The sequence below is a fragment of the Etheostoma cragini genome, chromosome 17, assembly GCF_013103735.1.
Source record: "Etheostoma cragini isolate CJK2018 chromosome 17, CSU_Ecrag_1.0, whole genome shotgun sequence".
In the NCBI taxonomy this organism is placed as follows: domain Eukaryota; kingdom Metazoa; phylum Chordata; class Actinopteri; order Perciformes; family Percidae; genus Etheostoma; species Etheostoma cragini.
This window is the reverse complement of record NC_048423.1, coordinates 1,147,629-1,161,843: the sequence shown is the minus strand read 5'-3', so window position 1 is coordinate 1,161,843 and position 14,215 is coordinate 1,147,629. Positions and strand designations below refer to the sequence as shown.

Sequence of the window (14,215 nt, the reverse complement as noted above, 5' to 3'; positions counted from 1 at the left end):
TACGTAACACTCAATACGTAACGTGTCTGCTGTGCCTATAACCCTCCTACGTAACACTCAATACGTAACGTGTCTGCTTTGCCTATAACCCTCCTACGTAACACTCAATACGTAACGTATTCGCCACACGCGAGACAGGACAACAACACGTCGACTGCACCAGCAGCTGCTGTTTTCAGTCAATAGAAACAAAAGCGCTGAATGCAAAACATGTCGACTCGAGACTTGACTTGGACTCTAGCGCAAAGACTTGTGAGCATCTCTGGTAGTCCTATGGGGTTGGATAGCAATGAGTTCATTAGGATGTTTATATATATGTAAAGTAGCCATCTGGTTCACGGATGAACTTAATTCCAGCCCACTTAGTTCACATCCTCATTTGCTGAAGTTAAAAACGCAAGGATAGAGATACTAAAGTGCTCATATTATGCTTTTTGGCTTTCTCTTTACTTTATTGTATTATATATCCTTTTTGTTCATGTTATGAGTTTACAAAGTGAAAATGCCCAAAGCCCCCCCCCCCCCCCGAGGGACTTACCATGTCCAACAGAAAACACTGTTCACAAACTGCTCCAAACAGCCCTAATGTAGTCCAGCCTTTCCTTCTGGGAGTGAGGAATGTTATAATGCTCGCCTAGCTGCTAGAGTGGCACACCGTCATACTAGGGTTAATATCAGGATATGACATGGCATCGTCTTCTGGTTTTAAAAGCTGCATTCCAGTAAACTGATGTTATTTCCTGAACATACCAGCATGTTGTGTAGCTGTTTTTTAATTTGCCTTTACCCACGTAGTCAGTGGATCCACATTATTGATGATTATCTGTCAAAATTCTCACTGTGTAAATATTTTGTGAATGCACCAACAGTCGACCCTACAATATCGTCTACCTCATACTCTGCTTCTTAATGGCTGGTTGTCCTTACCTAGCTGCTGGACGTGATCAACGCTCTCTCTCAGGACGGGAGGCCTCATCTTGGCCTGTCTGAACATTGAGACTTGATTTGCTGCTTGTGCAGATGGAGCTGTTTCCGATTGTGAGCTATATGTGGCTCATGTTCAACGAATAGCTTATTGATTTTTCACTCTGCCCGCTGGGTTCAGATGTTTCATTCTGTTCGTGTGTATGTGTGTGTGTGTGTGTGTGTGTGTGTGTGTGTGTGTGTGTGAGAAGCTTTCAAATGCTTGTCATTGCTTGTTTAAACCAAGCCACACCATCTAAAAGAGCAGGAACACGACCGTGTACACGCTCCCACAGGGACCCAGACACATTCTTACCCACAATCCCTGGCTGTTTAATCAGTTCGATCGCTATTACCTGTGGCTGAACAGTCTTAAACCTAAACCTATCAAGAGGCTCAGTGGAGTGTTAACAAACCCACAGGACACTCCCCTCCTCTCCCCTTATCCTTCCCCCTAATGCCTCGGTAATAGCAACAATTAGCCACTCCGCTCCATTGGTTAGATGGCTAAGCTCGGGGCCTGTGGCCCATTAATGGCGAGACGAGGTAATACAGACTGAATGGGGAATCTTGGTCCTGATTGGATTTGAATCCCAGCCAGTGGAGAGTTTTTAGAAGACCCTCCACTTTTTGGAAGACGTAAAATCACTGCGAGGGAGATACTGAGTGTGTTTGTCTTAGCTTGAATTGTTCCAGGGAATAGGCAGTGTAGTGGCAGTTCCTGGTACACCTGGTGTCTGTTCTGGATAACACGTGAAAATGATTAAAATGATGTTAACATCAGCACGAGCAATCGGAACTATTTTGACAAAGATGTTTTTTATAGGTATACGTTCATATATATTGCATTTACCAAAACTAGACATTGTGTAGCCTGGTTGACTCCGTGGCAGAGCAGGCGCACATGTACTGAGAGGTCAAGGGTTCAAATCCAACCTGTGACATTTTCCTACATGTCTTCCCCCTCTTTCTCCCCTTTTATCTGTCCGTGTTCCTGTCGAAAGTTAAAGGCGGAAAAGCCCAAAAGAAATCTTTAAATTAAAAAAATAATCTTTAAATTAAAAATAATAGAACTAGACATTGCAAACAGACAACAAAAACTATTTCAAAGATGAGTAAACACTGACATTAAGAACGTGTAGCATTCATTTAAACGCATAAATGATGTTTGTTTGATGTTTGGCTGCCAATTAAAGCCCCAGAAGTCCTCCAAATGAGTTGTTTGTAAATGCCGTCTAGACCGACACAGAAGTGTTTTCTGGTCTAACGCCAAAATCAGCAGGACAGTCAGGGCCACCAACACATTTCCATCACATTTAGTACACTGGAATAGGCCAAAATATTAGTTGTTTTAATTTATTTTTTTAAAGATTATGAATTTAATTGCAAAATGATGTATAACTAGTGTTCAACTTTAGCTGTACATTAACCGTGCTGCCGACCAAATTAGAAAGCTATATATTTACACCATTTAATATATTGTATATCAATTACTTGTGATGCTGCTTTGAATTTTTAAGACGTTTGTTGGATTCTTTGTTCACCATTGAGGCGTGCAAGAAAAACACATTTTTTACTTGAAGAATTTAAGGTAACATGGGGAAAGTAACTGATATACAAGTACAGTATGTTCCTATTTATTTCTGTCGCCTCTTGGCCAGGTCATGTTTGTAAATGAGAAGTGGTTCTCAAACAGTTTACCTGGATAAATAAAGGTTAAATGAAAATAAATAAATAAGTGCCAGGACCAAAAGTTGCGTTAAAGGATCAAACAGGGTTGAACCATCTCTGTAAAGTGTACTTACCTTGTCAGGGGGTTTCCAAGTCTATCAAGTGAAAACTATTCACATCATCCTGAAAAAGTCAGACGTCTGAGTGTTAAAACCGGTTGTTTTTCATCTAGTACCAGCAATGAGCATGTCGTCCTCCTGGTCGGAGGGGGGGGGGGGGGGGGGGGGGGTGTTGGGGTTCCCAGGTTGTGATGTGCCTGAGTGCAGCTGAGAGGTCGGTTGTGGACAGAAAAAACGGGCCGCAGCCTCTTCAGCAGCCTGCCTCCGAGAATGTCACGCTCATTACAGCGCTAATGCCATTAACAATGCTGTCATCCTCACATAGAGACACAGGGACACACACACACACAAGCACACATAAGCACACACACAAATACATGAAGAGGACGATTGTTTTTAAGCTACTGTCCTCAGCAGTTTCTCCGGGACTTCCTGTTAAGTCTTTGGGCGCGCTTGTTTTGAGTTCTTGTCTGAAGTTCTGGTTGAGAGAGGAGCTTTGTGTTCGGCCGGATAACTTTGCCCTCCAGACGCTGAACTTTCAGGCTGGGAGTGTGTATGTGTGTGTACTTGAGACCTTGTTCTTTGTTAGAGAGCATCATGTCGCTCGTTGACCCCTCTCTGTCCTAAAGTCCCCGGCTGCCTGTGGTCACCGTGGTTTTTATCTTGCCACAAATCTTCCGAGAATGTTTCTCTCCTTTGTCGTCCCGGCTCTCCGGAAACTGGAGCTCGAGGACAGCACACAAGTTTGAAGATGCTGCTCTATGTGGTTCTTTTTTTTCCTTTTTTGCGTTTTTACCAGCTTTTTTTCATAAAAAACATGTTTTTAAATAATTATCTACACTTTCTGGACCCTGAATTGAGTTACACAGTGTGAAGAAATTGCCCAATGATTGCATAATAGTTAAGAAATGTATAGAAACTTATTTTCAAAAGGACAGATACAAAGGACACTATGAACATTCAAACATATTATTGACGTTCATGTTTTTTCTTTAATTATTCTTTTTCTTCCATTCTCTTTATTTCTGGTCAACAGAAGTCTCTGTTGGTTGTAATTATTGAGTTGTAGCGGTACATTGGAGTCTGAAGCAGTGGCTTATAACCTCAGTGACTTGGGCCTGATTGAAAGGTTGAATGTTTCTAGAAGTATTGTGCAAAAATAATTTTTGGTCTTTAATAATAATTCTCAGACTTTGTTTGCGTAAGATAGTACTAGAGAAGAAAAGGAGAAAAATAGACAAGTATTTTACTAGAAAACGGAGGAATCCAACTCATCAAAGATCATTTTTTGGAGCGAAAATATGTTTTGAATATTTTCTTTCGTACAGTATCTTGACCCCTTTAGATTTACCAAATGAATGTTTGCAAATGTGGTTGATAACACAAGTAGTTGCATTTTTGTCATATAGAGGTGTGTGTGTATTAGTTTACCACTACATTAAGTACACAGTGTGTCCCACACTCAGACCTGTTGTCCTCGGGTCAAATGTGACCCCTTTAAGAAATGTCTACATCTGAAATATGTTTCTTTTTAACCAAATAACCACAAAAATAGATTGGATTCCATGCAACGCTCTTAGCAAACACAATTGATCACTTTCATTTCTGACTAAAGTCATCTGTAGGTTCCTCTCATCTTAACTATTAGTCAAAACCATTCATAATTTCTGGTTTTTAACTCAAATATTAGGTGTAATTCTATATAAATGAAGGTTATTGACCATGAATTCCGAAACGTAGTGTACAACTAGTGGTAGTAAGGTGGTGTTAGGGAAAACAAAACAAAAAAGTCTGGAAAAAGGGAGAAAAAGGCCAAATGTTTGTCCGTTTTTGCCCCGGGATGACAACACAAGGGTAAAGGCATTAGTGTGTTACTTTTGCCAAATGAGTGACCATCAGCTCCACACAACTCTCTCTGGATTTCTGAGTACGGCTGTCCCAGGGCGGCTGTGTCTCGGTGGTAGAGCGGTCGCTGGCCAATCGGAGGCCTGGCAGTGCAGGTGGTTCCTGTGCTATGTGAAAATGCTTTGAATAGTCGTTAAGACTAGAAAAGTGCTATGTAACAGTTACAGTTATGTTCAGAAGATTTAGCCGTGCAGAGACTTTTGCTCACAGACATTGAGTGAAGATGATGATCTCGTTTAAAGAGTTCATCATGTCTTTTTAGTCCCCCGTGTCCTCCTTGGCCGCTAGCAACTGTGTGGAGGAGTTGTGGGGGTGATGCATGATCACAGAAGGCTTGTATCATGTAGAAATTCTCATAGGGGAGCCAGAAACTACACACCATAGCTTTAACAGTTTGGACCCAGGACATTCCTTAGGATATTTGGACCAAATAGCTCATGAAGAAGAAGGGGTGGCAGATATTGGATAGTGGCTGTAGCGTATTATTTCAACGTGTCAGATACATATGTAATCAACATTTAGGTGTTAAGTATAGTTATCAGATGGCTGATGCCCAATATTAAAGGACTGCTTCTGAGGATGTAATGAAATCAGAAATATGGACATGAACCCAGATTAGAAGCAGATGAATCCACTTCGGGTGGTTGCACCATCTTATTTTGCATGCTTTCATGCAACAATAAGGATTCATTGGTTTTAGATTGATTTGATCGACTAACCCTGTGTCTCTGTCCTCTCTCCAGCTGTTTCCTGTCCCTGTTACTGGTCGCGGCTGTGGTTTGGAAAGTCAAACAGACCTGCTGGGCGTCACGACGTAGAGAGGTATGACGCATTATCATTTCGCATTTGCTTATTTATCTCCCCCCCAGTGTATAAGTGTGTCATAGTGGTGTCAAGCTGTGTGCACATGCTTCACTCCGCCACACACGAGCTGTTAGAGGCAGCGGCCACGTCCAAGATGAAAGAGACACACTGACGCATCCCCCTCACCCACAGTTGTGAAGGGTGGGTTAATGTCACCGGTCCTGGAGGAAGAAAAAGATATCTCCGCTTAACGAGCGTCGCCGTGACGATAAACAAGGCCATCCCCCTTAATTAGTGCTCCTCATGAACCAATTAACTCAGACGAAGTGATACTAAACGAAGTGGAATGGAGTGATACATCACTTAAAGCCTCAACAGTTGTGGCATCATTTCATATTCACTCCTGACCCTACACACACACACACACACACACACACACACACACACACACACACACACACACGCACACGCCCGTGACAGCTCCACTTTGACTTCTTTTGTGTCTTTTCTCTTCTCAGTAATACCCCCCGGTCGCTTCCTCTCTTGTTCTTATGCATTTCTTTCTGTGTTTTGTGTTTGAGTCATCGGGGAGGAATCAGTGTTGCTTGTGAGCAGCGATGATGGTCGTCTGTTTTTATTGGTGTAATCTACACACACTCCACGGGGAACTATTGTACTTAAATACACTTGTTGGTTGCTGGTCGTCCTTCTGCCACTGCTGCTGTTCTGCCGTTATGCAGAAAACATTGCTGCTTTTATGTGCAAATTAAGTTCCAGTATTTAGATGTTGCCGACGTGGTATGTTAATTTCCTGGTGTTTCAAAGAGAATCCGCTTTAATAAGGAGGATGTGTCATCTTCTTCAATTTTCTGCACTCAGTGAGATGAGTTGACATCCCTTTTTGTCACTGCGGTTGTTGTCCTCGCTGCCTGGCATGTATAAGAAATAAAAGAAATCAAGGAAATAGGATTGGTGTTGAGTAAAGCGCAATGATTTTTAGTATTTACATTTTATGCATTTGCCTTTAGCTACAAATTCCTCAAATTCACTTCATTTTCTATAGCAGATTTGATTTTGTGATTGGTACGTTTTTCTTCATCAATCAAAACACTTTATCTTACTTTTTAAACTGCGAGTTTTGGGATTCTGATGAAATTCAGATATTTTCTTGATATAAGGTGATACCATACCCTAATTGATAAAAAAACAAAAAACACTTGAATACAGGTTTACACTAGCCTGTCTGACACCAGACCCTTCTCAGTGGCTCTGGGGAAGGTTAATTCACAGCCCTTTTCCAAACGGGCGTCACCAACGGATGCCTCTGGGCGCAGTTGGATAGTTCTTCAACCAATCAGAGCGACGAAGGAGAGGACATACGCAGAGCGACGGAAAAACATCTCAACCAGCGAGCATGTTGCAGAGCCCATTCACTGAAATTCGCTGCTCTGTCGCCATCGTGTAAAGCCCGCCTCAACGGTTGGGATTTGTGCCTCAATTTGGAAAAATTGGAAATGGGCTTTAACGGGCTCTTGGCCAGACCGGCTTGCAGAGCTAATCTCAAATTGGCTGGACGTTAGTCAAGGTTTTCTCGGGCACAAAAATATAAAAAAAATAATAAGCCTGGTATAAAGGTCATACATGTGAGAATAAAAGGGACTCTTTTGTTTTTCAGTTGTTTGTATTAGTGCACGCAGGTGTGTACGTTACGTTTCCAGTGCAGTGATTGATACCTGTACTGTGATGTGTGTTTAGCCAACCGTGACCTGACTTGCGGTGTGTGTTTAGCCTTGTTTCCCCAGTGTGAGGAGCAGTGTACCGGCTCCTGGCAAGCCGGCAGACACTCAGCTACATTATTTATGAGAGTCGGTTTCATATCACCGCAGAACCGCAGTGCTGCATTTACTGCGCTGTTGGTTTATTTACCCAGATTCCCTGCTATTTCTCTCCGCCCGGCTCTCCCTCTCTAAGGGCTTTTTATTTTATTTTTTACCACCTCTTGCTTTAGATAACAGAGGATCTAATAAATGGAAACCTCTGCCTTCAAGGGACAAATCATCACTGTAGGAACTTTCAATTGAACTTCACTTCCTTCCCATCTTCATCTACAGATAATATCCTTTGTTACTTTTTTGACACACAATTAATTTATCTGGAATGACACAAGGAAGCAAATTGAATGCCCTTAAAGTGTGATCTCTCACTTTAGGGGAGCTCGAACAGCAGCTGATTAGAGCTAAAAAGAGAAAATGTTTCACAGGTTTTACTGAGTAATGGTATTCCTCCAACCTTAGAGGGCAAACCGTGACATTTCAAAAAGGCATTTAGTTCCTTTTCTTCACCACTCTGTGGTTACATTACAGGAAATGTCTTGAAATGTCATCACTGAAACCAACTGCTGTAAGCAAGTCAGCCACAATGCAAACTATGTTAATGAGCCAGGCGTCAGCAGAGAAGCCCTTTCGCTATAACATGAAGGGCAAAAAGCAGACAAATGACCCAAATGTCAGATGATGTGTCTTTATATTGATCTTTATATTCACACAAGCTTTTTCTCCTGGCTGCATGGGAATTAGAAGTAGTTTTTTGCACCTGGCTGTGGAACGAGATGATACAAATGTTGGAATTAGAAACGAGGAGGAGGAGAGGAAGAGTAGAGACAGAATGATACTTTTTAGGTAGAAATGGTTCAAAATTTCCTCTGGAAAACATTTGTGGGCTTATCATCTGTAACGGTGAAAGTTCTTTGTTTGGCGCTCCTATACTTCTTCACCCTACTTCCTTGTTTACTCCTACGATAATATGATTGCTACAGCCCCGGGACAACAGACGTAAATATGGTTCGTTATAAGCTGATTGCACGATCAACCTATATGGCTGTTTTCTGTGTGATTATCATGTTAGGAACTGTTTATAGATGACGATAGACAAACGGACAGACCGGAAACTAAAAGACAGACTGCTAGTCTCAGAGACAGTGGGGGAAAAACTTTAAAACTAGACCATGGCTGTGGCGGAAGACAGTGACAATCTGTTGTTTTAGTTGTTTTGAGGGACAAACAAATAAATACTTGAAAAGTATAACAAATAGTTTCTACTGGTGGTTGTTTTAGTTCAGAAGATAAAGCAAGTGCATCTTATCTCTTCAGATGTCTATTTACCCCTGTATGAGTTATCATAGAAGCTCTACAGTGAGAGTGAGAGAGTCAGAGACACATATAGAGATAAAACTTATCATTTCCCCTTTTTGACATCATGAGGAGGAAGATTCCAGATCAGCCCATCTGAGCTTTAATTTCCTCAAAAGCAGAGCAGGATACCCAGGGCTCGGTTTACACCTATCACCATTTCTAGCCCCTGGGGGGCCATAGGCAGACTGGGGGAAATGTTGGGTATAATTCTATATAAATGAGGGTTATTGATCATGAATTCCAAAAATCATTGTAAAACTAGTGGTAGTAAGGTGGTGTGAGTGAAAACTAAAACAAAAAAATCTGGAAAAAGTGATAAAAATGTAACATTTTTGTCTATTTTTTAACCCGGGACAACGACGACACAAGTGTTAATACAAAGGCTATGTGACATTTAGACTGAGCAGGCGGAGCTGCAGAACAGCTCAATCCACAGCTGTCCTTAACTAAAAATAAAAAAGAATACTTGTGCTGACACATCATAGTTCTAAAATATGTAAGTGTCAATAATTGTTCTGTCAAGTTGTAATATTATAAACTGAGTAGCTCTTTGTAGTGTTTCTGCAGTGTGAAGTATCATGTCTTCTCTCGCTCGTGTCTGACTCCAGAGAGCTGGTCTAGTGGGGCAACCACAGCAGAAGGTGAAAATGGGATCTGCTCATTGTTAATTATGGATCACAACCAGGCACAGGACTACAGAGAAAACTGGGTATTAATAGAACAACATCTTTATGTTAATTGCTTCTTTTTTCCCCCTCATTTTTATAACCAACAATCATTTTTGGATATGAGATCAAACAATCAAAAGCTACTTTGAAATTCTAATTCTGATGCGCAGAGACAGGCTGCGCGAGATGTCTCTGGTTTTTCTCTAATAAGGTTGCCCCTCTGAAGACTCTGTGTGTGTGTGTGTGTGTGTGTGTGTGTGTGTGTGTGTGTGTGTGTGTGTGTGTGTGTGTGTGTGTGTGTGTGTGTTGTGGGGTGCCATCACAGTTTATATTGCCTCTTGGGCATACTGTATATAAAAGTCAAAAGACATGGAAGCACAGCCAACCAGAAGAACAAGATGGAGGTTGACTACATGTTTGATCCTTCTTTTTAAATCTGTCATGTCAAATAACAAATTAAAACTTAAAACCAACTCTTTTATGGCATTGTCAGATTTTTCTATTATAAATTGAAAATACTTTGAACGTCAACAATAAGTAACGTCACCCAACATTGCTTAGAGCACCTTTAACATCACAACACCGTTTTGTGTGAGTACCTGTGTATTTGGATCCTATATCCTTGATGTTTGTACCATTGCTGTAATGTAGGTTTTGACCTCATAGGCCACCAAACAGTCCCCTTCCACTGAATTCAAAATGCAGGATAGAAGTCTAGTATCAAAACTAACAAAAGTGTGTACACAGAGTGTAGTGCAGTAATTTCCCCATTGGGGACTAATAAACAAATTATCTTATCTTATCTTATCTTATCTTAAAGGGGTATTTGGGATCTTGTGAAATGGGATTGTGAAGAATATACCCATAGTCAGTGCTAGCTAGCTTTGTTGGGAGTAACACATGCACGGTAGCTAGTTAGGATCCTCTCAGCTAGAGAACTCTTTCTCCAACTTTGGTCAGTCCAAGGCAGGATTAGCTGGGAGACTTCTTCTAGACGAGGGACACCTGTGGAATACCTGCAGAACAGGGACAGGAAGTACATCTTTTGGAGATTAGGGTCAACTAGTGTTTGGTGTAGCAGTTTTTTGTCATTGAGAACGAGCTAGCATGCTACGGTTAGCCACCTTGTTTCGGCTAGTGAAGTAGAAAGCCATGTAGATCCCCCGGAGACTGACGGCAGAGGACATCCAGAAACCTGTATCTCACTCAAAACAGCATGGATGTGTTTTGTTTTTTTCCAAGTATGCATGTGGAAGCACCAGAGACACAAAATAACACCCCGAAATGTTTTTTTCATAATAAGGGTACTTTAATAAATTGACCTTGCAGAACACCGGAGTGGCTGGTCTACTGCTGCCTTGATCTGTCTGTGTTAGTGTGTGTGTGTGTGTGTTTGACTTTGCTGTTTTAAAAGTGATAGGAACTGACAAAACAAAACTAACCACTGAAGGCAACGCTAGACCAGCAACTCCTGTGTTCTGTGAGGTACAATTACTGTTTTTAAAGGGGTGAATATATACGTATAGTGTACACTGAAACATAAATGTTTGTGTCTAAAGTGTGTTCAGGTGCTGCCACATCCACAGCAGTCCATTGTTTAGCTTCTGCGTCGGTACTCCTGCCTGCTTCTCCAAATTGACTTTAAATTAAAAAGACAAAATATGATGGATTTTTAAAATGGCTCCCAAGTTCTTGTTATTAATTAATGATAAACACTAACACCCCGTGCTCTCCCCGTCCATCTGTCTCTCTATAAAACCTTGTTTCTCTGTTTGGTCATTTATCTGTTTGCTGGAGCGTTTTTTTTTCATATTCACAATATCAAAGTCAGATGTTGCCACTCATCGATACTTTTGAGCAAATACCTTGATGTCAATATTGCGGCGATATTGAAGGGTTTATTATAAGTGCTCATGGTGTATTTACACAATGAGATTTTTGATAAATAATTATCAGTATCGTGGATTTTATGACTAAGTGGGTAAGGGCAAATAACATCTCATCTCTACATTCTGTGAATAATTTAAACTAGGTCCTGTTTTGCAGTGTGTTGTGTTATTATTTTTGGTCATTTGTCTTTCAGTGATGCATAGAACGTTGTTTTTGGTGGCTGTTTTTTTAAGGTAATAATGCACGGCAATGTATAGCTGCACAAGTTCTAGGTGGACTCCAGGAGGAATAGCTGTGTCTGTGGCCCCAGCTAGTAAAGATCCAGATAAATCAAATCAAACAGCTAGCACAGTCTGGTGTGTTCAGAAAATGATTTGCATATCTAAGCTTTTAAATCCAGGAAGCGACAACACTGTCGTATTACAATATGTACATTTAAGACGAGATCTAGTCTAATATATTGATATAGTCTTGCATTGCCAGACCTTCCTCCACACCGCTGCACAGGAAGGTCTGGCTAGTTGACAAAGTGTTCTGGGATGGAAGAAAAACATGGCCTGGTTAATTGGCATTTCTTTAAACCAATCACAATCATCGTGGGTGTTGCTAGGCACTAGACAGAGCTAGGGTGCCCCTACTGAAAAATAAATAAAAAACGAAACTTGTTTTTGTGGAACATCTGTGCGTTCAAAAGTAGTTTTAGTTGTTTGAACTAAGATTGGACGGATAGTCCAGCTAGCTGTCTGGACTTACCCTGCAGAGACCTGAGGACCAGGTCACCATAGTCCTCACAAACCCACTGGAGTCTGGAACGCCAAAACAAAGAAAGCGGAAGGTAACGGACATCCGGCCAAAATGAGGGACGTCCAGCGGCACCTTAAGAATCCTGGAAAGGAAACATCGTCTGTATAGACTAATTTCAACATGATATTGACATATTGCCCAGCCTTACAATAAGTTGTCCTAAAGACGTCTCAGCTCGTTGTTAAACCCCAGCCACCTGTAACCCCGCCCTCCTAAAGACTCAGACAGGCCCCTCTGAGCCGATCTCACTGATTACGATGAGGAAGTTGCTGTTAGCTGAATCAACTCCTGACCTCTCTTCACTGCTATTACCGCAGCTCCCCCCCCCCCCCCCCCCCCCCCCCCCCCCCCCCCCCCCCACAGTAATTGTTTAAATTAGATGTTTGTGCTCCTCTTGCATGAGGCAATTAACATATTGTCAAATTTCCCATTCACTCATTACGGAATTACACTCGGAGATATTTCCGTCTGCATTACAGGAGGGCAAGAATTTGCGGCATAATGAAGAGAGCTTGATTAAAATTTAAGTTTTAAGGCTGTTTTGTTTGTTTAGGACTTGCCAGCGCTGCACGACATCCAATAAGATGGCTTGTGGAGCTAATTACACTGCTGTAAATGGCTTCCTGAGGTCTTTTACAGTCTAATTTCAACTGCTAGATGATGAGTAAAGGTGCTTAACTTAATTTTAATGAAAGATTGTGTCAAACCCACAGCCATTTATTAAGACAGTAAGTAGGCAATATTGTCCATAGATACAGAAAGCAAACAACCATTTAAAAAAAAAACGAGGAAGCATACAGTGTGATTCCTTTGCATCACTAGCTTTGTATATTTATTTTTTACAATAAAGCCTTTATTTTTTCAAACTGTTACTGTGAGGCTACTCTGAGCTCTACAGATGTGTTGGGCTGTGATTGCTCAGTTCTTGGCTACCACTACCACACACTTTAATCTGACGTTGGAGAGATTAGGGTGTCTGGACCAGTGAATGCCAAAGCTTGTGGGTGTGTGTGTCTGTGTGTATATGTTGTTGATGCTGTACAGATGTGTTTGTGTGTCCCTTATTTGGCTGGCATTAATCAAGGTGACAGATTAGTAGAAAAGGTTTAATGTGGCCGAGCATGGCCGGGTGTCTGTGGACGGCTGCTGTGTAAACAAATCACAGAAGAGACGGGAACACACACATGCACACACGCACGCACACACACACACACACCCCACAACAAGCCACCAGGCTGCCTCTGTGACCAAATGTTTCTGTCTGGGAGTGGTGGTTGTGTATCTAATGCTTTGTGAGAGCTACATTAATATTCGTGGCTTAATATTCAGTCAATATGTGACTTAATGGATAGGCAAACACCTGTTGGAAAGAAGACTACAGTACTACATAAAATAGGAGGATATAGATAGTACTGCTGTCAGTCAAAAGCGTTAACAGCCCAAACCCATTTTAACGGCGTTAATTCTTTTATCGCGAGGTTAAGAGACACCATCGCTGCGTCCGAGCTCAGCGCCGCCCAAGAGGATTGTGATTGGATTAAAGAAATGCAAACAACCCAGAATGTGTGTGTGGTGTAGCCAGACCTTACGTCAGAGAGCTGTGGGAATAGAGCTGGCGATGCGAGACTGGTGTTATACTGAACTTGTGTGTCTTAGTGGGTAATTTATTCTGTCTCTATCTTAAATGATAAACACCTTTTTGAAGACAATCAACGTTCTGGAAAACATAACAGCATGTTCAGTATTGAGATGTCACAGAAATATTTGACCTTTATCTACTTTTCTAAACAGCTCACTGATCATAAGGTAGTAGATGGGGAAAAAAATGTGTGGCCTAATTTGACTCCCAAATTGCAATGAAGTCTCTATTTCTGTTTATACATGCCCCTGTATGTCACACATCACACAGAGTTAATGTATACAGTGATGAAAACTCTCAGTGGATTTTTCTAGTCCTGTTCATCCTTGCGATGAGAATGGAGTAATCTGAAAAGATGAGATGCAGTAAATGTTAATGACACTTGTGTTATCGGCGCGGCCCAGGTGACCGCCGTCGCCATCGCAGATCCAGATTAGTCTGAAGCAGCCGGTGTTCAGAGAGAGATTCAGCGGCAGCACACCGCCACCGGATAACTTCAAAAGCGTCGACATGAGAGAGACAGGAGGGGGTCTGGTTGTGGAGAGGGGGGGGGGGGGGGGG

At 41.7% G+C, this 14,215-nt stretch overlaps 1 protein-coding gene across 3 annotated transcripts in view; it reads left to right on the top strand.

Moving 5' to 3' along the window:
• The window catches only part of atrnl1a (attractin-like 1a), a 250,037-nt gene that overhangs the window by 154,284 nt on the left and 81,538 nt on the right, over positions 1 to 14,215 (top strand). For all 3 annotated transcript variants that reach the window (XM_034898108.1, XM_034898107.1, XM_034898109.1), the window contains one exon: positions 5,402 to 5,480. In XM_034898108.1, coding sequence (XP_034753999.1) covers positions 5,402 to 5,480 — 79 coding nt within the window. The remainder of the gene's footprint in view (positions 1 to 5,401; positions 5,481 to 14,215) is intronic.